Here is a 22370-nt window from a genome sequence, read left to right on the forward strand (position 1 = left end):
GAGAGAGCAAGAAGTAGTCAAGACGAGTGTAAAGATTGTGAGGATTGGAATAAAACGTATAGGTACGCTCCGTGGGGTGGAAGAGGCGCCAAATATCTAATAGACCTAACTGCGTGGTCAAAAAGTTAACTCCTTTACCCATGTAGTCCTTAGGGCGGCGTTTAGCTGGCGCACAATCTTGGGAAGGATCCGCTGTTATGTTAAAGTCGCCCCCCATGAGGATTTGGTAACCCGGGTACTGTGTCAGCCGCGACATCAACCCCGAGAAGAAACAGTGATTATATATGTTAGGGGCATATACATTACAAAATAAGTATTGCCGTCCCCAGAGCTCTCCCAGCACTATGACATATCGGCCCTCTTTATCCTGGATAACCTTATGCAATTGAAACGGGAGTTGTTTATGGACCAATATGGCTACCCCCCTCTGACGAGTGTTGTAAGAAGAGTAGTACACCTCACCCACCCAATCCCTCCTAAGTTTCTCGTGTTCTACATTTGTGAGATGGGTCTCTTGTAGGAAAGCAATATCGATACGTTCCCTGCGGAACCAGGAAAGTATTTTTTTCCGTTTGACCGGGGAGTGGATCCCATCTGCATTAAGGGATGAAAATTTTAGATTAACCATTGTCCACCCGACCTGAAACGATAGGAGCAGAAAAGACAGTCTGATAGTGACAGAGGTAGAAGAGCCCCCCAGCAAGGCCCTCCCCCCGTTCAGCAGCAAAGGGATCATATGTTAGCAAATGAAAGAAATACATAACTACCCGCGCTCTCGAGACTCCACACATACATCCCCAATCATACCCCCTCCCCCCCGATACACTCCCCCCCACCCTCCCACTTTCCAGCCACCCCCCCCCTCCGAACTAACCCACCTTCCATCGCTCTACCCATCCCGGAACCAGTGTAGAACCAATGTCCCGCACCCCCTCCCCAGAAAACAAAGTGCAGCATGATATCTATATAGTCAGCACAAGAACAACAAGAGTAAACAAAACACTCTTCAAATGTGGCTATAAACAGAACGTCCATCCCGAGTCTTCACAGCAGGCTGCAGAGGAAGAAAGTCGTGCCCCCTGCACGATGAAACGGACCCGGATCCCCCAGAAGGGGATCAGCGGGTACAGGTGGAAGGAATATAGCCATGGGATGTGTAAGTCGAGGAGCCTCGGTCCAGAGGCCGCCAGCTTCCATCTCTCTACGGGCCCCGACCAAGGGATACCATCCCTGCCCCGACAGCAGAGAGAAAGCCCGCTGCCTCCCTGGTGGGCGAAACGATACGTCAATCATGGCCCGCACCGGCCTCAGATCCCTCAAGGGGCCGGCAGTCCCTCCAGGTATGAACAAAGCGCTGCTGGAGTATCCATCAGGACCACGCCGGTGTTGGTTTGGATGCGCACCTTAGCAGGATATTGAAGGGTGAATTTAATCCCTCTGGCATGGAGCTGCGTGCAGTAGGGCGCCAAAGCCCTTCGTTTCTCCGAGAGCCGGATGGAAAAGTCCTGAAAGAGCAGAAGCTTGGTGCCGTTGTAATCCAGGGAGCGGGCTCGTCGAAATGCCTCCAAGATCCGGGCCTTAATCGCATAGTTGAGAAATCGAGCTATAACAGGACGTGGTCTGGCCCCCTCGGTACGCGGCGCTCCTATGCGGTGTACCCTTTCCACATGCACCGGGCCCAGGGAAGCCGTGAGTCCCAGGGCTTGAGGCAACCACGTGGCCACCAGATCTCCTAGCTCAGTGTCCCGGACCGACTCCGGCACCCCTATGAGCCTTAAGTTATTTCGACGGCTGCGGTTTTCAGCCTCCTCAGCCCGATCATCCAGCTGCTGGATTTTATTTTCCAAGGCCGCCAGTCGCCCATCCGCCGTGTCCGCCCGATCTTCTTGAGCCGAGATTCGCTCCTCAGCCTGCTGGATACGCGCAGCGTGGCCTGCAATGCTGTCTTTTACTTCTTCCAGCACAGCATGCAGTTTAGACAGCTTTTCATCCAGCAGTTTAGAAAGATGGCAGACTGAGACTTGCATGTCTGCCTCGTGCTGGGACGCTGCTGCCGAGATCGGGCTGGGGGCCGCCATTTTTTCTGGCTGGACTGACCTCTCTTTTCCAGGCCTCGGGGTCCGTATCGGCATGCCGGCCGGTCGCGGCTGTTCAGCGCGTCTCTGAGCGCCCACACGGAAGCAGGAGAGAGTCCGGGGTGGAGAGATATAAATTCAGCTCGGTACGTGCCGGCTGTCAGCAAGTTGTGCGGCGTTTTCTGGGGGAAGGAGCGGAGCTCGATCTACTCGCGTCCGTTCAGCGCGCTAGCGTCACGTGACCCCAAGCTATGGATTGGTTAATATAATTGAGTGAGTCTGTGTCACGCCTTTTTTCCCTCTAATTCTACCCTCATTTCCCCATAAGTGTTCTCTTAATATATCAAGAACCTCCCTCGAGCACCTGGGCCTAACGGTTTTCCAGTTCTGTGGTTAGCCTTCTTGTACACTTCTGTCTGTGGTTCGTCTTTCTTTCATATTCAGGGCTTCCAGTCTGTGCTCATACGTCTTCTGGCGCAAGTCTCCTATCATTTTCGTCGCCCTCCTCTGGACCACTTCAAGTCTTCTTACGTCCTTCGCCAGATATGGTCTCCAAAACTGAACACAATACTCCCAAGTGGGGCCTTACCAATGACCTGTACAGGGGCATCAACACCTTCTTCCTTCTACTGGCTATGCCTCTCTTTATACAGCCCAGCATCCTTCTGGCATCAGCCACTGCCTTCTCACACTGTTTTTTCGCCTTTAGATCTTCGGACACTATCACCCCAAGGTCCCTCTTCCCGTCTGTGCATATCAACTTCTCACCTCCCAGCATATACGGTTCCTTCTGATTATTAATCCCCAAATGCATTACTCTGATTTTCTTTGCATTGAATTTTAGTTGCCAAGCATTAGACCATTCCTCTAACTTTTGCAGATCCTTTTTCATATTTTCCACTCCCTCTTCGGTGTCTACTCTGTTACAAATCTTGGTATCATCTGCAAAAAGGCACACTTTTCCTTCTAACCCTTCAGCAATGTCACTCACAAATATATTGAACAGGATCAGCCCCAGCACCGAACCCTGAGGGACTCCATTACTCACCTTTCCTTCCTTCGAGCGACTTCCATTACCCACCACCCTCTGGCGTCTGTCCGACAGCCAGTTTCTAACCCAGTTCACCACTTTGGGTCCTAACTTCAGCCCTTCAAGTTTGTTCAACAGCCTCCTATGAGGAACCGTATTAAAGGCTTTGCTGAAATCTAAATAAATTACATCTAGCATGTGTCCTCGATCCAGCTCTCTGGTCACCCAATCAAAAAATTCAATCAGGTTAGTTTGGCACGATTTACCTTTTGTAAAGCCATGTTGCCTCGGATCCTGTAACCCATTAGATTCAAGGAAGTATACTATCCTTTCTTTCAGCTACACTTCCATTATTTTTCCAACAACCAAAGTGAGGCTCACCGGCCTGTAGTTTCCTGCTTCATCCCTGTGACCACTTTTGTGAATAGGGACCACATCCGCTCTCCTCCAATCCCCAGAAACCACTCCGTCTCCAGAGATTTGTTGAACAAGTCTTTAATAGGACTCGCCAGAACCTCTCTGAGCTCCCTTAGTATCCTGGGATGGATCCCGTCTAGTCCCATCGCTTTGTCCACCTTCAGTTTTTCAAGTTGCTCATAAACACTCTCCTCTGTGAACGGCACAGAATCTACTCCATTTTCTTGTGTAACTTTGCCAGACAATCTCGGTCCTTCTCCAGGATTTTCTTCTGTATTTGTTTAGCACATCTGCTTTTTCCTCATCACTCTCCACATAACGGTTCCCAGCATCTTTTAGTTTAGCAATTCCATTTTTCATCTTCCTCCTTTCACTGATATATCTGAAAAAATTTTTGTCTCCCTTTTTTACATTTTTAGCCATTTGTTCTTCCGCCTGTGCTTTCGCCAGATTTATCTCTCTTTTGGCTTCTTTCAGTTTCTCCCTGTAGTCCTTTCTGCACTCCTCTTCTTGGGTTTTTTTATATTTATATCTATCTATCGTCATTCCTAGGAGTTTTAGGGTGAGTTGAATGGGGTAATTGAGTTAATTTCTATATTGGTTATGTTTGTGACTTTGTTATTTTCGAGAAGGATGAATTTTGTTTTGTCTGGGTTCAGCTTCAGTTTATGATCTCTCATCCGTTACTATCGTTTCTAGTGTTTGGTGTAGTGTGTCTGTCATAGAGGGCTTTGGTTGATTAAAAGGTATGAGAATGGTGATGTCATCAGCATAGCTATATGAGGTTAGGCCTAGTTTGTCCAGGCAGGCGCTGAAGGAGGCAGTATAGAGATTGAAGAGAGTGGGGGATAGTGGGGATCCTTGGGGTACGCCGCAGGGTTTGGACCAAGGTTTTGATTTTTCTTTGTTCGACTTTACTCTGTAGGTTCTGGATTTGAGGAATCCTTCAAACCATGAGTATACCTTTTCAGTGATACCTATTTTGTCCAAAATTTGCAGTAGGATGTTATGGTCTACGAGGTCAAATGCGGTCAGGTCCAGTTGTATGAGCAGCATTTTTTTTTCCTGTGCTGAGGTCTAGCTGTGGTTGTCTAGCTGTGTCAACAAGTGAGCCTAGTAGTGTCTCTGTGCTAAAGTTGGTTCTGAAGCCGCATTGCGTGGGGTGGAGTATGTTGTGGTCTTCAAGATAGTTGGTGAGGAGTTTGGCTACTAGCCCTTCTGTTAGTTTGACATAGAAAGGTATTGAGGCAATGGGTCTCTAACTTGATGGTTGATCCGTTGCTCTTTTAGAATGTTTTAGGATTGGCGTGACGACGAGTTGGGAAGAGGCCATTTGTGAGTATGGTTTGTATCCATTGTAGGAGTAGGGCACAGAATTTTGTGCTGGAGGTTTTTAAGAGATATGATGGGCAGTGGTTGAGGTCACATGATGCGTGGCTGTACTTTCTGTAGAATTTGTTACGGTTGGACCATTGTATAGTGGGGAAGTGGGACCAGGTTCTGTCTGCAGCTGTTGAGTCTTTTTCTGTGGGGGGGTATTGTGATTTCTTTTAGGTGGGTTGGGGTACCGTTGCGGGTAGCTTTGGCATTTGTAATTTTATTCTTAAAGTGTTTTGCTAAGAGGGTGGCTGAGGGGGGTGGGGGTATTGTTAGTGGTCAGGTAAGGTTTGGTGTAAGTTAGATCTTTTAGTATTTGAAATAAGTTTTTGGTGTCTTGAGTTTCTGTGCTTATTAAGTTGGTGTAGTATGCTTTTCTCTTATCCTTTAGTTGTAGTTTGTATTGTTTGTTTAATTTTTTCCAGGCGGTTTTTGTATGTTCTAGGTTAGTTTTTCTCCATTTTCTTTCTAGTCGTCTACATTGTCTTTTGAGTTAAGAGTAGTTTGTTGTCAAACCATTGGTCTGATCGTCTGCTGGTTCTGGTTTTGGTTTGTATTGGGGCTAGTTCATCAAGGGTGTGAGTGCTCAGTTTGCACCATTGTGAAATGAAGTCTTTGGGGTTGCATTCCTGTATTGTATCATCTATTTTATTACAGAATTTGATTGGCTCGATGTGTGTGTGTGAGGTGTAGGATTTTGGTGTGGTTTTGTTTTTGGTCCAGTTGATGTTGAAGGAGTATGTGTAGTGGTCTGACCAGAGGGATCGGGACCATATTCCATTAGATGTATGAATTTCTGTTTGAGATGGTTGATGGGTCATGAAGGCTTCAATGTCAAGTTGGTGACCTTTCTCATGAGTGGTTTATGGGTCTAAAATCTGGAATGATAAGGCATCAAGAAATAAAAGGAAGTTATCAACGTGTTAGGATGATTGGTCTTCGAGGTGTAGGTTTAGATCTCCTAGAATTAGGTTATAGGTTGCTGTTAGTGAGTTTCTGTATATGAAGTTTTCAAGTTCAGGCCTTATTGTGGTTCAGTTTCCTGGTGTTATGTAGTAGAGCATGCAGTTTAGTGAACCTTTTAGTGTGGAACATGAGAGTTGGCAGGCTAGAAGGTCCATGTATGGGGTGAATGTTTTTTCAAGTATATTAGGGTTAGGGATTCCTCCTCTCTTTTTCTCTCTGCAAACCTCTGTTATTTTATGTCCCTGTGGACAGACTTCAGTTATTCTGGGATCTGTTGGGATGTTAACCAGGTTTCTGTGAGAAAGAGGCAGTCTAGGTTGTTTTTTTTTTTAATCCAGTTTCTGATATGTTCTGTTTTTAGGCCTACGGCTATGATGTTTAAGTAGGCACATGTAAGTGTGGTGAGCTCTGTTTGAGGAATATGAGAGAGCGCAATGCAAATGCAAAAGAGAGCAAGGGTCCCAAGCTCCCGTCTACATGGTCGGAGGTCACCACTGCGAATCCTCCAATATATTTAAATGGCCTCACACCGTCAACCCAATTGCTGTATAAAATGTGTATTTAATAATAACCAAAAGACAGCTTACATGGAAATAGCATCCAATAGGATAGAGTAATAGCATTTAGGCAAACGGAGGGGTAGCACAGAGTGCCGGCACATCTGAGATGCCCAGTCAGTCTTAAAAGTAATCAGCAATTATATGATGGCCTTTTGTACCCAGATGTAGGAGTCTGGGGTACAGAGTACTGCATAGCTACTAATTACATAATTATTTTCTATTGGATTATCACACTTGGTCATTTTTAATGATTCAATGATTTACACATAACTGCAGCTGAGTCATAATGAAGCCTGGTGTCAAATATGACTTCTCTAAATGCCCTGACAGTGCATGCTTAATTCTAAGGTCAATGATCCCTCCCTCCTCCACTGATCTTCTGTTCAAGCTTGATTGTAGTTGTCAGCAGTTTTACTTGTAGTTCATGTCATTTTGGACATGTCATCCTGACCTGTTAATGTGGCTTTTTGTAACCCAAGCATTTCTTGGAAAGTCCTTTAATAGAACAGCTATTAAGTGTCACAATCAGCAGATAATTGTGAGCTTCTAGGGCAAAGATGAAGTTATCATGCAAATGTATTAGTTGTGCTGAAAGTAAGATGCATACTTTGCACAGTTCACAGACCTTATGGCAAGTCTAATTTTATCAGCATAATGTCTCGTTTGAGGGTCTTTTTTTACTTATTTTCTCCTCACTACGCATCTTTGGTCTTGTTTTCTTACCTCTGTCAGTAACTAATTATGTTACTTAAATTTTCATTGTGCTCATGTCAATGCTCCCAAAACTCCGTTGTCCTCTTGATACAAATCTTAGGAGCATACTGTACTTTATCCCAGGACAATCAGGCAGCCTATTCTTACATATGGGTGACGTCATCGACGGAGCCCGGATGCGGAAGCCTCGCAATCAGACTTGCTTTAGAAACTAGAAGTTTTGAGTCAGCCGCACCGCGCATACGTGAGTGCCTTCCCGCCCAGCGCAGGGCGTGTCTCCTCAATTCTCAGTTTTCCGCGGAGCCAAGAAGTCCGTCTTTGACTCTCTACGTTTAACTTTGTTACTTCGTGCCTTTTCTTTCCGCGGTTTGTGTTTATTTTCTTCATGAATTGCTGTTTTCTTTTATTTCTAGTTTAAAAAAAAAAATTATTTCCTCCGTTCGACGGCCGGGGCAGGCCGCTTGGCCGCAGGTCGTGGGCTTCGACTTTGCGGCGGCTATTTTTCCACCCGGCCAGCAATGGGCTTCAAGAATAATTTTTTTATTATTCATTCAATTTTCTATACCGTTCTCCCAGGGGAGCTCGGAACGGTTTACATGCATTTATTCAGGTACTCAAGCAGTTTTCCCTTTCTGTCCTGGCAGGCTCACAATCTATCTAGCCAGTGCCAGTGTGCAATTTCCCTCACGGACCCACACCGTTGGTGCCTCAAGTGACTTGGGCCAGACAATCAACCGAAGTTGTGCGAGCGCTGTGCTACTCTTCATCCTCGAGCCCTTAAATGTCGTCGGCTTTTAGTGGAGAAGCTTTTTGAGATGGGTTCTTCGACCACTTTCCCGACTTCTGTCCCACCTTCGACCGAGAGTCCTTCTGCCTCCACTACTCCGACCTCGAGCCTCATCAGACCTTTTTTGTTTGCAGCGGCTCTTACCTCGAATACACCTGCTGTATCTTCCCCTGCATCCTCAGGTCAGATAGCTCAGCAGAAGGTTCCAGTGGTGGTAATCAAGGTGGCCAAGACTTCCAAGTCGAAGCACATTTCTACTGCCTCTGTGGAACCTCCAGCCAAAGCAGGTGGTCTGGTTTCAGATGCGGATCCATGCTTGCCGGCTTCTTTTCAAACCATGTTAGAGAAGCAATTCATTCAGTTCATCACTAATATGGGACTGAAGCTTGCTACTCTGATCTAGCCTGGGCATTCTGCAGACTCCCGCAAGGTTGAGCCTCTTCCTATACCTCCGGCTGAGACTACACACTCTATGCAGGGAGCAGAATCTCTGCGAGTGTCTGGTCTGGCATCTATGCACGCGAAACAAGGAGCAGATTCTTTGCAAGTGCCTCGACAGGAGTCCTCACACTCCATACAAGGAGCAGAGTCTTTGGGAGTGCCTCAAGGTTCCTCCATCAAGCCTTCTGAGCTTCGATCCACAGCTTCTAGCCCTATCCATTCATTGGTAGCAACGTCGGCTTCCATCTCTGCGGCAAAGTCTCCTCGATGTTCGAGATTTGCTTCCAAGCACCACTTTCACCGACGGGTTTGGGGGGGAAGTTAACGATGATCTTAGTTTCTGTGTCTTAGAGTTGAAGAAGTCTGCTAGGGTGTTAACGGTTAATGAGTTACTTACCGTAATAGGTATTATCCAGGGACAGCAGGCAGCTATTCTCACAACCCACCCTCCTTTCCTGGTTGGCTTCTCTGCTAGCTATCTGAACTGAGGAGACGTGCCCTACGCTGGGTGGGAAGGCACTCACGCATGCGCGGTGCGGCTTACTCAAAACTTCTAGTTTCTACAAGCAAGTCTGCTTGCAAGACTTCAGCATCCGGGCTCCATCGATAACGCTATGGAGGTCACCCATATGTGAGAATAGCTGCTTGCTGTCCCTGGATAACAACTGTTAACGGTAAGTAACTGTGCTTTACCCAGCTCTATTGACTTGTTTTCTTACAACATGAAAATCTGAGTTGTATTAGTTTGCTTGAGATTGATTCTTGGTATAGGAAAAGTGATTGTAATGCTTTTATTGCCAGGCTGGTATTTTATTTTGATTTTATGCTGAATATTATGTATATTATTGTTTTTTGTTTTTTTTTTGTAAAATGTCTGACCCTGGGCAAGTCACTTAATCCTCCATAGCCCCAGGTACGTTAGATAGATTGTGAGCCCACCGGGACAGATAGGGAAAAATGCTTGAGTACCTGATTGTAAAAACCGCTTAGATAACCTTGATAGGCGATATATAAAATCCTAATAAACTTGAAACTTGAAATGTGTGTGCTGTTGTAATTCGCATTGAAAAAGGTGGATTATAAACCATAGTCACTTTCTAGTCTTTCTTTCTTACAGCATGACCATTTGCTAGCCCCTCAGTTTATACCTTCAATAATCTTCTTTTTGTTAGTCCCTGGAGGATTCCATACGATCTGTCCTCTCTATCTTCACTCAGCTGTTTGAAGTAGCCTGCTCCTTTCTGCCTCTGTCACTCTCATTACAGGTTTGAAGCTTTTCCAGCTAGTTGGCAGATCCTGTGGGGACTTTCTGTGAGTATATACATCTCTGAAGGCCTTTCATGGGGTGCTTGCTGCACATTGAAGGTTATTGTGATACATTGTTCCTTAATGTTTTTCTGAGTTGTTTTGTACTTGTTTATCAATTTTTAATATTTTGCAGAGCAAACCAGTTCATGAATTACTTCTGTTGAGGGGGGTTATTTCCCTTTCCCCTTGTCATGGATTTGTTCAGATATACTGCTTGACTTTGGGACTTAACTGGGATTGTTTACTAACTCTCATGCAAAGGGAATGGAGCATGTTTCAAGTTTCTTTATTTTTTATATACTGTTTATCATAAAAGTTGTGGATTTCTGCAATACCCAGACTGTGTATTGGAATTGAGCATCTAGCATATGGAATCCTCTAGGGACTAGCAGAAAAAAGATTATCAAAGGTTTAAACCTAATCTTCCATTGCATCCTTTGAGGGTTTCAGAGTTGTGTTATGCTGAGTCTCATAATAAGAATTTTTTTTTTTTTTGTTATGCTTCTGAAATTTTTAATAATGTTCTATGAGGATATGGTTAGGACTAGGTTATTTAGATTTTTGTAAAGTGTATTTAGTCTTGATTGTTTCATAAAGGGTTTTATGATTCTTTTTATATTGGTTTAGCTTGGTGTTTTATAGTTTGGTGTATTATGAACTGTGACTATTGTAGATTTTTGGTTGATTGGCATTTTATATTAAATTTTATTGTTAAGCACTCTTTGTGTTAGTCTCCTGGAGCAAGTATTTAAGCAGTTGCCTGATAATTTTTTTTTTTTTTTTTTAAATAACAGCTTTTATTGAGATACACCTCAAACATAACATAAACATATAGAATACAGCAGCAAGAAAATAGAGTGCAAGCAACCATACTCCAAACAACACCCAAAGTGTAGTCAAGAACAAATACAAATGTAATCCTCCCATTCTAACAATAACAAACTACAAAACCCACCAAAACGCAGTCAAATTCCCCCCCACCCACCCCCCAGGGACAAAACACAATTCCCACAACACCCAATTAGGTCGAGAAGCATCCAAAACCAGAAAAAGAAAAACCCCAAAAATGGAAAAGGGATATAAATGGAGGTTCCCCTAGACTCCGCCATCCCAGTCCAGCCCCATGGTCAACTCAATGCCCCAATCCACCCCTGTCACTGATCCCCATAGAAGCCCGAAATCTGCGCCAAATATGAGCATAGCCATGGAGTTTACCATGGCGTTGGGCTGTTAAGTGGTAAAGAAGTTGCCAAGTAAGCAAGCAATGCTCCACCATGGCCCACGTGGGAGGGAGCACCTGGTTCCAAAGGGAAGCAATAGCTAATCTAGCAGCAGTGAAGGCCAACTTACAAAACATAGAATCACCCCAAGCTAAATCCAATTGATGCCAGAACAACAAGGCATGTCGCCAGTCCACCGGAATGGGGACATCCAGGATCCGAGACACCCGAGAAAAAAATCCCAATCCAGAACCCAGACACCCGCCCACACTGCCACCACATATGGAAGTAGGTACCCACCTCCCCACAGCCCCTCCAGCAAAGAGCACTTGCACCTCCCTGCCAACGAGCCACCCCCTGAGGGGTATAATACCAACGAAAGAGAACCTTGTATCCATTTTCAATCAACAAGGCTGCTATACCCGCCGAAGAGATCTCTGACCAGATATCCCCCCAGGTGTCCCAGGATATATCAGAGCCCCAATCACCCTCTCATGCCCTCATGTAGGAATGTGGGGTCCCCCGACAATTGAGGCATCTATATATAGCAGAGAGAGCTCCCTTCCTTAGCATTGGTCCCAACAACAGCTCAAAGGGAGTCTTACCCCCCCTCAGATCCCTCAAAAGACCCGAGGCCCTGATATAATGAACCACTTGCAGGTAAGGAAACAAATCTCTGACCCCAAAGCCAAACCTGCCCCGGAGCTCTGTAAAGGGTCGAATACGGCCCAAAACCGGATCCCACAATTGACCCACACACACTAAGCCCCTAGTTTCCCAATCAGCAAATACTCCACCACCCCGTCCCGGTGGAAAATCTGGATTATATCTTAACGGGGTATACCAGGAATGGTGCCTACCCAGCAATAAACAACCCCGGGTCTGATTCCAAACCCTCAAAGAAGTACCCACTGAGGACAAGCCACCCTCCAGCCGCACCCTGCCAGGTAACCAAGGCCGATGTAACAAAGGCACCCCACCACTTAAACTTTGCTCTATCTCCACCCACAGTTTCGGCTTCTGCGTCTGCCACTCTAAAAGGGCGCGCAGCTGAGCAGCCTGATAGTATTTTACCACATTGGGAACCCCCAACCCGCCGTCACCCCTACCCATACATAAGACCTTCCTACTCACCCGAGGTCTCCTTCCAGCCCAAATAAAGTGAGAGATATGCCGTTGAACTCCCTCCAACGTGTTCCTACCCACCCAGAGCGGCAGTACTTGAAATAAAAACAAAAGACGAGGCAAAATCATCATTTTCACAACTGCCACCCTTCCCAACCAAGAGAAATGCTGATCTTTCCAACTAAGCAAATCCTGACAAATGCGTCGAAAGAGCGGGGGGAAATTAAGATCATAGAGATCCACTCCCGGAGGTCCGAAATAAACCCCGAGGTAACGGAGAGAATGCTGAACCCACCGGAACGAAAACCGGTCTCGGAGGTAAGCCACTCAATCATCAGACAAGTTAATGTTAAGGAGCTCAGATTTTCCAACATTGACACGAAATCCCGACACCTTACCATAAGCATCTAACTCCCGTAAGATAGCCTGCAGGGAACCCTCAGGGTCCTCCACCGTAAACAAGAGATCATCCGCAAACAAAGCTAACTTATAATCCCCACCCGGCACCGTAACCCCCTTGATATCCCGATTCAGCCGCACCCTCTGCGCCAGGGGTTCTATCGTCAAGGCGAAGAGAAGAGGCGAAAGAGGACACCCCTGACGCGTTCCCCTTGCGAGCGAAAAAGTCTCCGAGTAGCCCCCATTTACCTTTATACATCCAATAGGGCGAGTATAAAGGATCTGGATCCAATCCCGCATGCGCGGACCCAAACCTACAGATTCCAAAACCCTGAACAAGAAAGGCCAGGAGACTCTATCGAACGCCTTCTCAGCGTCGACCGACAGAAACACCGTTTCCCGCACTCCCCCCCTTGCCCTTTCAAACAAATTGTAAACCCGACGAGTATTGTCACCCACCTGTCTACCCGTTACAAAACCCGACTGATCCGGATGGATCAGCTGAGGAATCCAACTCATCAATCTGTCAGCCAAAATCCGCGTAAAAAGCTTAGTGTCAACCCCCAACAACGAGATCGGCCTATAAGAAGCACACTGCAGGGGATCCTTCCCCTCCTTGGCCAACACCGTCACACCCGCTAATCTCATAAAGTAGGGGAGGGCACTATTCTCTTGCAGGGAGTTAAGAAAACGCAACAAAGGAGGCAGCAAAAGATCCTGAAAGCGTTTATAATATCGAACAGTAAAACCATCCAACCCTGGCGACTTGCCAAGGGGCATAGAACGCAGCGCTCCACGAGCCTCAACCAACGTGAGAGGACGGTCCAACCGTGCCACATCATCAGGTGCAATCCGGGGCAACTCCGCTGAAGCCAAATAAGCGTCTAGGTCTGGTAAGGACCCAGAAGTTTCCGATGCATAAAGATGGGAGTAATACTCCACAAAACGTGCCCGAATAGCGTCCTCTGTCCGCAACAACTCACCAGAGGCTGCACAGAGCGAGAGAATCTGATTGCGCGTCTGCCGCACTTTCAGGCGATGGGCAACCAATCGACTAGCTTTATTAGAAAATTCAAAATAGCGCTGTTTGAGAAGCTGTAAATTAAGTTGTAAACGCTCCAGGTCTAAAGCCTGAAGATCCCGGCGTGCTTGAAACAATCGTTCCCGTAATGCAACATCCCAAGGGCTACGCTTGTGATCAAAATCAGCAAAGCCGCTGCCTCTTCCCGTCGTTTACGTTGCCGGGCTGAGGCCAGGGCTATCACTCTGCCCCTAAGGGTAGCATTTAACCCCTCCCAAACCGCTTCCAACGAAGCGCCACATTCTACATTCACATCTAAATATTCCTGTATCCACCCTTCAATCTGCACTCCCACCTCCGGATCATCCAGGAGACTATCATTAAAACGCCAGAATTTGCGTCCCGAGCCACCACCCTCTCCCAGGAACCGCAACCAAACTGGGGCATGATCCGACCATGTTAGGGACTCAATCCCCGCTGATTCCACCCTCCGAAGCAGTCCCCGCTCCACAAAAACATAATCAATTGTAGAGTAAGAGGAATGGATACCCGAAAAATAAGTATAATCTCTAACCGATGGATGGAGCCACCGCCAACAATCCACCACGTTCAGAGTAGCCAAGGCCTCCCTCAACAGTTTACGATCCCGCCTCCCATATTGATCCGCCCTCCCTGAGTTATCCAAATGAGGGGTTACTGTGAGATTAAAATCCCCACCTAAAACCAGGGCACCCCCCTTAAACCTGAGAATTCTAGGCACTAACTCTCGAAAGAAGACCCCCTGACTCTCATTGGGAGCATAAACATTAACCAGGGAGTACAAGACCCCCTCAATCAAAGCCTCCAACATTATATATCTACCCTGAGGATCCCGCACCACCCTCTGCACTTCACAACGAATCCCCTTACGAACAAGAATACCCACCCCACCCTTCTTAGAAGTGCCCACCCTGGAAGCCCAGAAGGCCTGAGGAAACCTAGAATCCCTAACTAGAGATTCATGGGACTGGAGTAGATGTGTCTCCTGGACGAAACATACATCAGCCCGCAAGCGAAGCAGCTCCCTATAGAAAGCTTGTCTCTTATTGGGGGAATTTAGACCCCTGATATTATAAGAGACTAACCGGAATCCCTCCATAATCCAATGATAAGAATGGCAGTGCAACCTCAACCCCTGCCAACTTGTCCCCACATCTCCCGCAACCCCCCCCAACCCACTCCCCCACCCCTCCTCCCCCAAAGTGAGAGTCCACAGATCTCCCACCAGCATACAAGGAAGTGATCCATCCCCATGGCCCCTTACACAAACCCCACAACACAACACTAACTGTCAAATACAGTTCCCACAACAATCCCCAGAATTCAATCCGCCAACCCTCAAACCCCCCCGCACCACACTTCTCACTCCCCCCTCCCCCACAGTACAACATTCCCCCACAGAACACCAATACATCTCTCCAACTTCCCCCTTCCCACCCTCCCCCTGAACCAGTCCATGGACAACCCCCTCACAGTTCCTTTCCAAAACTCAAACCCAGGTACCAAGCTCCAAGGAGGGGACCATACACACACCCCCTGCAGATAGAGAAGTATTGAAAAAACTGGAACAATACAAGCACAGTCAGTCAGCCCTCAGGGGGGGGCACTGGATGTAGAAGCAGTAGCTGGAAGAGGGTGTCCCCCTCCTCGGCCGCCCCTCCCGCTCCGGGATCCTCTCTCCACTCGCTGCCATCGGGAGGGGGCGGGAGGCGCCACTCCGTTCAACGCCGCTCCCCCCGCAGGAACGGCCTCCTCCGGGATCTCAATACCCGCTTGCTGCAATAGACCACGAGCCTCCCGCACTGTAGTGACTTTTATATGAACTCCATTGATGGTTATCACCACCCCAAAAGGGTAAGTCCAGCGGTAGCGCAAATTACTACACTGCAATGCTTTGGTCACATCTCTGAACGCCCGATGTTTCTGGAGCGTGCCGGCAGCCAGGTCTTGATAAAACTCCAACCGATGGCCTTCCCACGTAACTGTGCCCATCTCCCGGGCTCTGCGGAAGATCTGTTCTTTAAGGGTAAAGCTCAGGAGGCAGAGTACAATATCTTTAGGTTGATCGGATGTCCGAGGTCCCAGGGCTTGATGTGCCCGCTCAAGTCCCGGCTCCAGGGTATCATCTTGTAAGAGCCACCTGATCAGCTTAATAGTAGTAGCGCGCACATCTTTAAACTCTGGTAAGTCCGGTAGGCCCCGCACCCTCAAATTATTACGCCGGGTGCGGTTCTCCAGGTCCTCAACTTTGTCCAGGAGGATTTGATAATCAGCAGAGGCAGTTTCCAAGGATCTTTGCACCCCGGTCACATTCTCCTCGCAGCTATCCAGCCGCATCTCCACAACCTCCACCCTGGTGCCCACCTCCACCAAATCAGTTCGCAGCTCTTGCACCGCTTCCCGGACCTGCACAGCCACAGCCGAAATTTCAGATTTCACGTCGGTAATCCAACGCTGCATGTCCGCTTTAGTAAGCAGCTCCGGCGGGGCATCCACCTGCACGGGCTCGACCAGCATGTCAGCAACTGCAGCGATAGCACCACTCAATCGCGCCGCTTCCCCGCTGCTGGTCTGCAGGCCCGCACCGCCACGTGCTGCCCGGCCCAGCGCCTGCTCCATCGTGCGCTGGCCGGGTTTGTCACCGGGTAATTTTTTGCGCGTTGCCATGAGGTTCCCCGATCCTTCACACACCTCACTACCACTCGGGGAGTGGAAAAATGCGCCATTTTCGCAACTTTAATCAGTTAGATCGCCGGGCCCGAACGGAGCTTTCAGTTTAAGCTCCCATCCGCAGCGATGACGTCACTTCCTCTCGCCTGATAAATTTTATATAAATAAATAAATAGAAGCTGTGGTAATTAATGCTACTTGGGAGCAGACATGTATTTTAATGCGTACTTCATAAAATATTTATGTAAATCATAACTTCCTCTGCATACACCATTCATGGTACTCCTTCTCTAAAATTATATGAGGGCTTCTTTTACACGTTTATAATAGAATATCTGTGTAAAAAATCCTTTATAATATCACCTTCTTGGTGAACATATGAAAGCTATATTTATCTGTTTAACCTGTGAAGTTTAGAAGTGGCTTGATAATAAGTATATTTGACTTTGGGACTCTGTTTACCATGGATATTTTTTCATTGCTTCTGATAATGGTTTGACTTTCTTTAAAGGAATTTTTATGTCAAATTGAACGATACTGCAAGCAGAGCCACCTGACAACACCCATTACATTTCCCCCAGAACATCCTGTGGAAGAAGTTGGACGTCTGCTACTATGTTGCCTACTAAAGCATGAGGATTTAGGTATCAAATAATATAGTTTTTGACTGATCTAAACCAATTTCTTTGCTTTTAAAAGTATAATCTTAATATCTATTCACCTTTTTTAGGCCATGTAGCATTATCTCTTGTTCATCATGGCACCCTTGGAGTTGATCAAATCAAGCACAAAACATTGCCCAAATCTGTAGTGGATGTCTGTCGTGTTGTCTACCAAGCAAAATGCTCTCTAATTAAGGTATTCATTTAGCAATTGATTATATAAAGAATATTCTGTGTTAAAGATTTGTCATTAACTGGATACTTAAATTAATTGTTACAGACTCATCAAGAGCAAGGTCGCTCTTATAAAGAAGTGTGTGCTCCTGTGATTGAGCGTTTGAGATTTCTTTTTAATGAGCTGCGTCCTGCAGTCTGTAATGACATCTCCATCTTGTCCAAGCTTAAAATCCTTGGCTCCTTACCTCGCTGGAGAAGAATAACTCAAAAGATAATCCGAGAAAAAAGGAAAAAAAGAGGTGGGTAAATGCTGTCCGACATATCTTCCTCTCTCTTTCTTCTCCCCTATCTGGTCTCCTAACTTTGGGCCCGATTCATTAACTTGCCTGATTGTGACCGATCCGTGTACGATCGATGGAAGGCCGACCAATTCACTACAGGCTAATATTTAAATTGGGGCGATTGGAGAAACGCCCCCCACCAACTGCACAGATCGCTACTGAGCGATCCCAACACATGCGCAGACTATCTCTTTGCCTGTCGATGGTCTATGCATGCTCTCTCCACGCAAGGAAGACACTTTTGCAGGCAGGGAGGGGGGGGGGGCACTCAGCCAGAACACGTGAATCCTACTAGGCCTTAACCTTCCCTGACTCTCCTACTCTCTGCCTTCCCTGTAGTGCGAGCCCGCGGGTTTAAAGCAGGGATGCACTGCGGCATGTTCTTTCAAAAGACTGTCATTAAACTTACATTCTTCCATCTCCCTCCTACTTCCAGAGAGATGGCAGAGTGCCTTTATACAGTATATTATTATTTCCACTGTAGCAGATGGACTTGAGTTCTGGGAGGGCTTTAGTTGCAAGTTAGTGCCTGCCAGCGGTTGTCATTTTTTTTTTTCACAACACTTTACTTGCAAGGGTTGAACTTAAAATAAGGAAGAAAGAAACTTTGCAAACTGTGCTAATTATATTTGTTCTACTTTATTTGCTTTCTGAATTGCACTTATTTTGCCTGGGGTACTTGTGTGTGTGTGTGTGGGGGGGGGGGAACTATCCTGGTTGATTCATTTTGCAAAAATAATAATGCTGATTTTTATTTTTTAAACAGGCTTCCAATTGATCAGATTGCTGTTTAGAAAAAAATGAACAAAGAAAGTCAAAGGAGACTTCTTGGTTATCATCACATTCATAGCTCTTTTCAAACAAGTTCGCACTGCAGGGAGAGCTTGGGGCAGAAAACAGGGCAAGATCAGGGCAGAGCTTGGGGCAGAGAGCAGGGCATGATCGGGACAGAGAACAGGGCATGATTGGGACAGAGAGCAGGGCTGGAAGATTGGGGCAGAGCTCGAGGCAAAAAGCAGGATTAGAAGATTGGGGCAGAGTGCAGGGCGGCAATGGAGCAGGAGAGTTGGCAGGGACGTGTGCGGCTGGTCCTCAGCAGTTGCTTCTTCTGTTGATCGGCCAGCCCAGTCTATGTCCCAGATTTGTTTAGTGAATCACATCTCTGCCTATTTTGCATGCTGTTTCCCCTCATTTGCATGCACGGATCAGAAGCTTAGTGAATCGGGTCGGAGAGAAATCAGGTCGCAAACCAATCGGTTTGCTTAGTGAATCAGCCCTTTGACTGTTTCTAGAAGAGCATAGACTACTGGTAGAAAGAAACATGAATTTTTTCCAAGAAAGATAGCCCCTTGTAACCTCAGACTGATGGGTTCTCAAATAAGTCCAGATGGGTTATACCCACCAAATTGCTTATCAGTACCAGGAATTGTTTGCAGAGGGACTTGCTTCCCTTCTGCAGGCCCATACGTTCCACCAGAGGAAGAAGGGAAGGAGTTGCATTCCAAGTATTTCTTTGTGCCCAAAAAATGAGGATTTCATTCCATTTTAGACCCAAAAGCCATATATATATATATGTGTATACTAGTTGTTTAGCCCGTTACATTAACGGGTGCTAGCAGCCCTTCTCCCTTACTTTTACCTCCTCCCTGTCCAGCAGCACCCCCACCCATTCCCTGCTCCCCCTATATAGCAGTAGCCCTTTTCCTTTTATCTCTCCCTGTTCAGCATCACCCCATTTCCAGCTCCCCATATCCAGCAGTAGCTATTCTCCTTTGCAGGAGCCCTTCTCCCTTCCTTTTATCCCCCCCCCCTCCCGGTCTAGCAGTACCTCTTCCCTGCTTCCCCTATCCAGCAGTAGGCCTCCCTTCCTGTTACCTCCCCCCCTGTCCAGAATCACCTCTTCCCCGCTCCTCCTGTACTGCAGCACCCCCTTACCTGCTCCCCCTGTCCAGTCCGGTGATCTCCAGCCAACAGGATGGCTCCTGCAGGGAGTCTAGTTCCTGTCCGGTCCGCGCCAGGCGTGCGAGCCTGCTCCGCCCCCTCCCGACCTGCTGGGAGTATTTGAATTAGACCCGACGGTTCCTGTTGAGGGAAGCACTCCTCACCGGACTCAGCGGTGAACTCCAGCCATCGGGCCGACATCCGCCTTGGTTTTTTGTTTTTTTTTAGTTGAAAGATGCGGCGGTGGCTCCTCTCATGATCCCCGCCTGCGTCGGAAGTCCAACGCAGGCGGGGATCGTGAGATTAGCCACCGCTGCGTCTTTCAAAGAATCGTAAGCCGCGCATGCACACTTCCTATGTGTCAAATGCAGGGCTCACGTGACAGTGGATCGCAGGCGCTTCTCTTGCTCTCTGGCTGGTGTTAACGTCTGGGGCATTTTTTATTGTTATGTGTAATCAAGGCAGAGATGAGAAGTGGCTCGAGCCGACGCGCTTCTGCTGGGGACTCGTACAGTCCAGTCCTTCTGGAGAGTGTAGGGCAGTGGGGCCGTAGTAAGAGCGGGGCATGCTGCAGTCTTGGCGGCCACGGACATACGGATCATGGAAGCACGCCGATAAGACTGCGCATGCGCCGCCTACGGTTTTATTATATAGATATATACTGCATATATATATATATATGCAGTATATATATATACACACACACGTGTGTGTATAAAACTACCCACTCAACAAATGTAGATCACCAGAGCATGCACCCCGAAAAAAAAAGTGTGTGTGTGTGTGGGGGGGGGGGGGGGCACTGTGCCTGAAATTGACAACAGGGAAAGGATCTAATTGTCTTTGCCTACAAAAACTGCACTGTACCTCCCTGCCCTATAAAACTGCAAAGCAGTGATGCTGGGGTAACTCCCAGAGGTCCTAGCACTCGTTATCCACATGTTTTCATCACCAGCATAAAAAATGACTGGTGTGCGAGATGAGATTTGACTGCAGCATATCTGGTGCAACTCATCCGCCGCTAAAGGCACACTCCTTTCAGGGTGAGCTTACTTAGCTGTCTGGTGGTATCAAGGGACAGGTGGCTGTCGGCGCATGGAAGAAAGGGGGCTACAGACCAGTGGAGTGGCCTGACTCTCCCTTTGCTCAAATCTGAAGAGCTGTTCTCTTGTAGGAAAAGACTACCACTGATAAAAGGGAAATTCCATGATCAGTGGACCAGAAAAAAGCTATCTGGAAAGAAAAAATGCTCTGCTTTTTTGCTGGATTTGGCAGTGCAATCTGATCTGCTTCCCACCAGCTCACCCCGAAAATGGCAATAGGATATTTAAAACTCTTGACCTCCCTTAGCCCCTTCCTTTTTCTCTAAATTGGCTCCAGCATTTTCTTGACTTTTGTTGCCCTCCCCTAGTCTTTCTTTCCCGTTCTTTTCCTTTCCTAACTCTCCTGTTCCTGATCTGGTTTATTAATTTTTTTTTTTATCTGGCACTGCCACTCTCTTTGTAGAAGACCTGCATTGGTTGTTTATGGCCTTGTTCTTTCCATTTACCATCTGCTGCAGCAAAGATGAATGACAAGGATTAAATATTAACAATTTTCTTAGATTCAGCAAAGAATAAGTACATTTCCTGGAAAAATATGACATCAGAGGCAGATTTGCTAACATATGCTAAAATATTTTTCCGTTTGATGGAAGATTAATGGTCAAATGTGTATTTTTGAAACCTGGGTCAATGTACAGATTGATAGTATCAGTAATAATTGCATTGATAGATTCAGGTTGCAATGTCAGACAGGCAGATTGAGTCTCAAGCCTGTATTCCCATAGAAATTTCAAGTGTAGAGAGATAGATCTGCGAGTCATCGGCATAAAGGTGATATTGGAAACTGGGAGGAGATTAGAGCACCAAGGGAAGACGTATAGATGGAGAAAAGAAGATGTCCCAATACAAAGCCCTAAGGCAGGGGTGTCCACACTTTTTGGGGCTTGCAAACTACTTTTAAAATGACCAAGTCAAAATGATGTACCAACAATAAAATTTAAAAAAAAAACACAAAGCATACTGTACGCAGAGAAAATGTTAATTATCATTTATACTCCAGGTTGTTTTCAGAGGCAGATGACTCTATTCACTGTCACCTCAATAACAACCATACAAAAATAGACAAATATAACCCCCTCCCTTTTTACTAAACCACAATAGCATTTTTTAGCGCAGGGAGCTGCGCTGAATATCCAGCTCTTCTCTCAACGCTTATAGACTCACTGCGCTAAAAACTGCTATTGCGGTTTAGTAAAAGGGGGCCATAGTGCAAAATATAGACAGCAGATATAAATTCTCAAAACTGACACATTTTGATCACTAAATTGAAAATAAAAACATTTTTCCTACCTTTGTTGTCTGGTGATTTCATGAGTCTCTGGTTACACTTTCTTCTTCTGACTGTGCATCCAATCTTTCTTCCTTTCTTTCAGCATGTAAGCTTTCAGCTTGTATGCTTCTCCTCCAGACCTCATTCCCTCCCCCAACTTTTTCTTCCTCTCTCCCTGCCTGCCCCCTTTCTTTCTTTCTCCCTGCCCTCCCCCAAGCCTCTTCCGCTGTCATCAGGGAACAGGCCCCCAAACCGCCGCCGCCATCAGGGAGCAGGCCCCAAAGACACCGCTGCTCCAAGCTCTCCCTGCGTCGGGCCGACCAGCATTCCTCTCCCCAACATCAATTCTGCTTTCGGAGAGGAAGTTCCGGGCCAGCCAGGCAGTGATTGGCTGGCCCGGAACTTCCTCTCCGACAGCAGAATTGACGTTGGGGAGAGGAAGGCTGATCGACCCAGTAGATTGTGAAGGCAACGTGAGTCTATCATGGAGCCCAGGATGAGTTCCGCCACCATTCCACTATTAGTAGGTATACTTTAGGGCAGGGATGCCCAATAGGTCGATCGCCAAGGCAAAGTGAGTCAATCACTTTGCCTTGGCGATCGACCTATTGGGCACCCCTGCCCTAAAGTATACCTACTAATAGTGGAATGGTGGCAGAGGAGGATCCTCTAGAGCTTACGCTAAAAGTGTGATGGGAAAAATAAGAAAGCCATGAAACAGAGCTCT

The 22370-nt window shown here is 46.8% G+C and overlaps 1 protein-coding gene across 1 annotated transcript in view; it reads left to right on the top strand.

The window, feature by feature from the left end:
* The window catches only part of HERC2 (HECT and RLD domain containing E3 ubiquitin protein ligase 2), a 3346202-nt gene that overhangs the window by 972352 nt on the left and 2351480 nt on the right, over nt 1-22370 (top strand). Inside the window, 3 exon segments of the mRNA XM_033948978.1 lie at nt 16661-16793; nt 16880-17007; nt 17092-17287. Coding sequence (XP_033804869.1) covers nt 16661-16793; nt 16880-17007; nt 17092-17287 — 457 coding nt within the window.

Source organism: Geotrypetes seraphini, chromosome 6 (assembly GCF_902459505.1).
Source record: "Geotrypetes seraphini chromosome 6, aGeoSer1.1, whole genome shotgun sequence".
In the NCBI taxonomy this organism is placed as follows: Eukaryota; Metazoa; Chordata; class Amphibia; order Gymnophiona; family Dermophiidae; genus Geotrypetes; species Geotrypetes seraphini.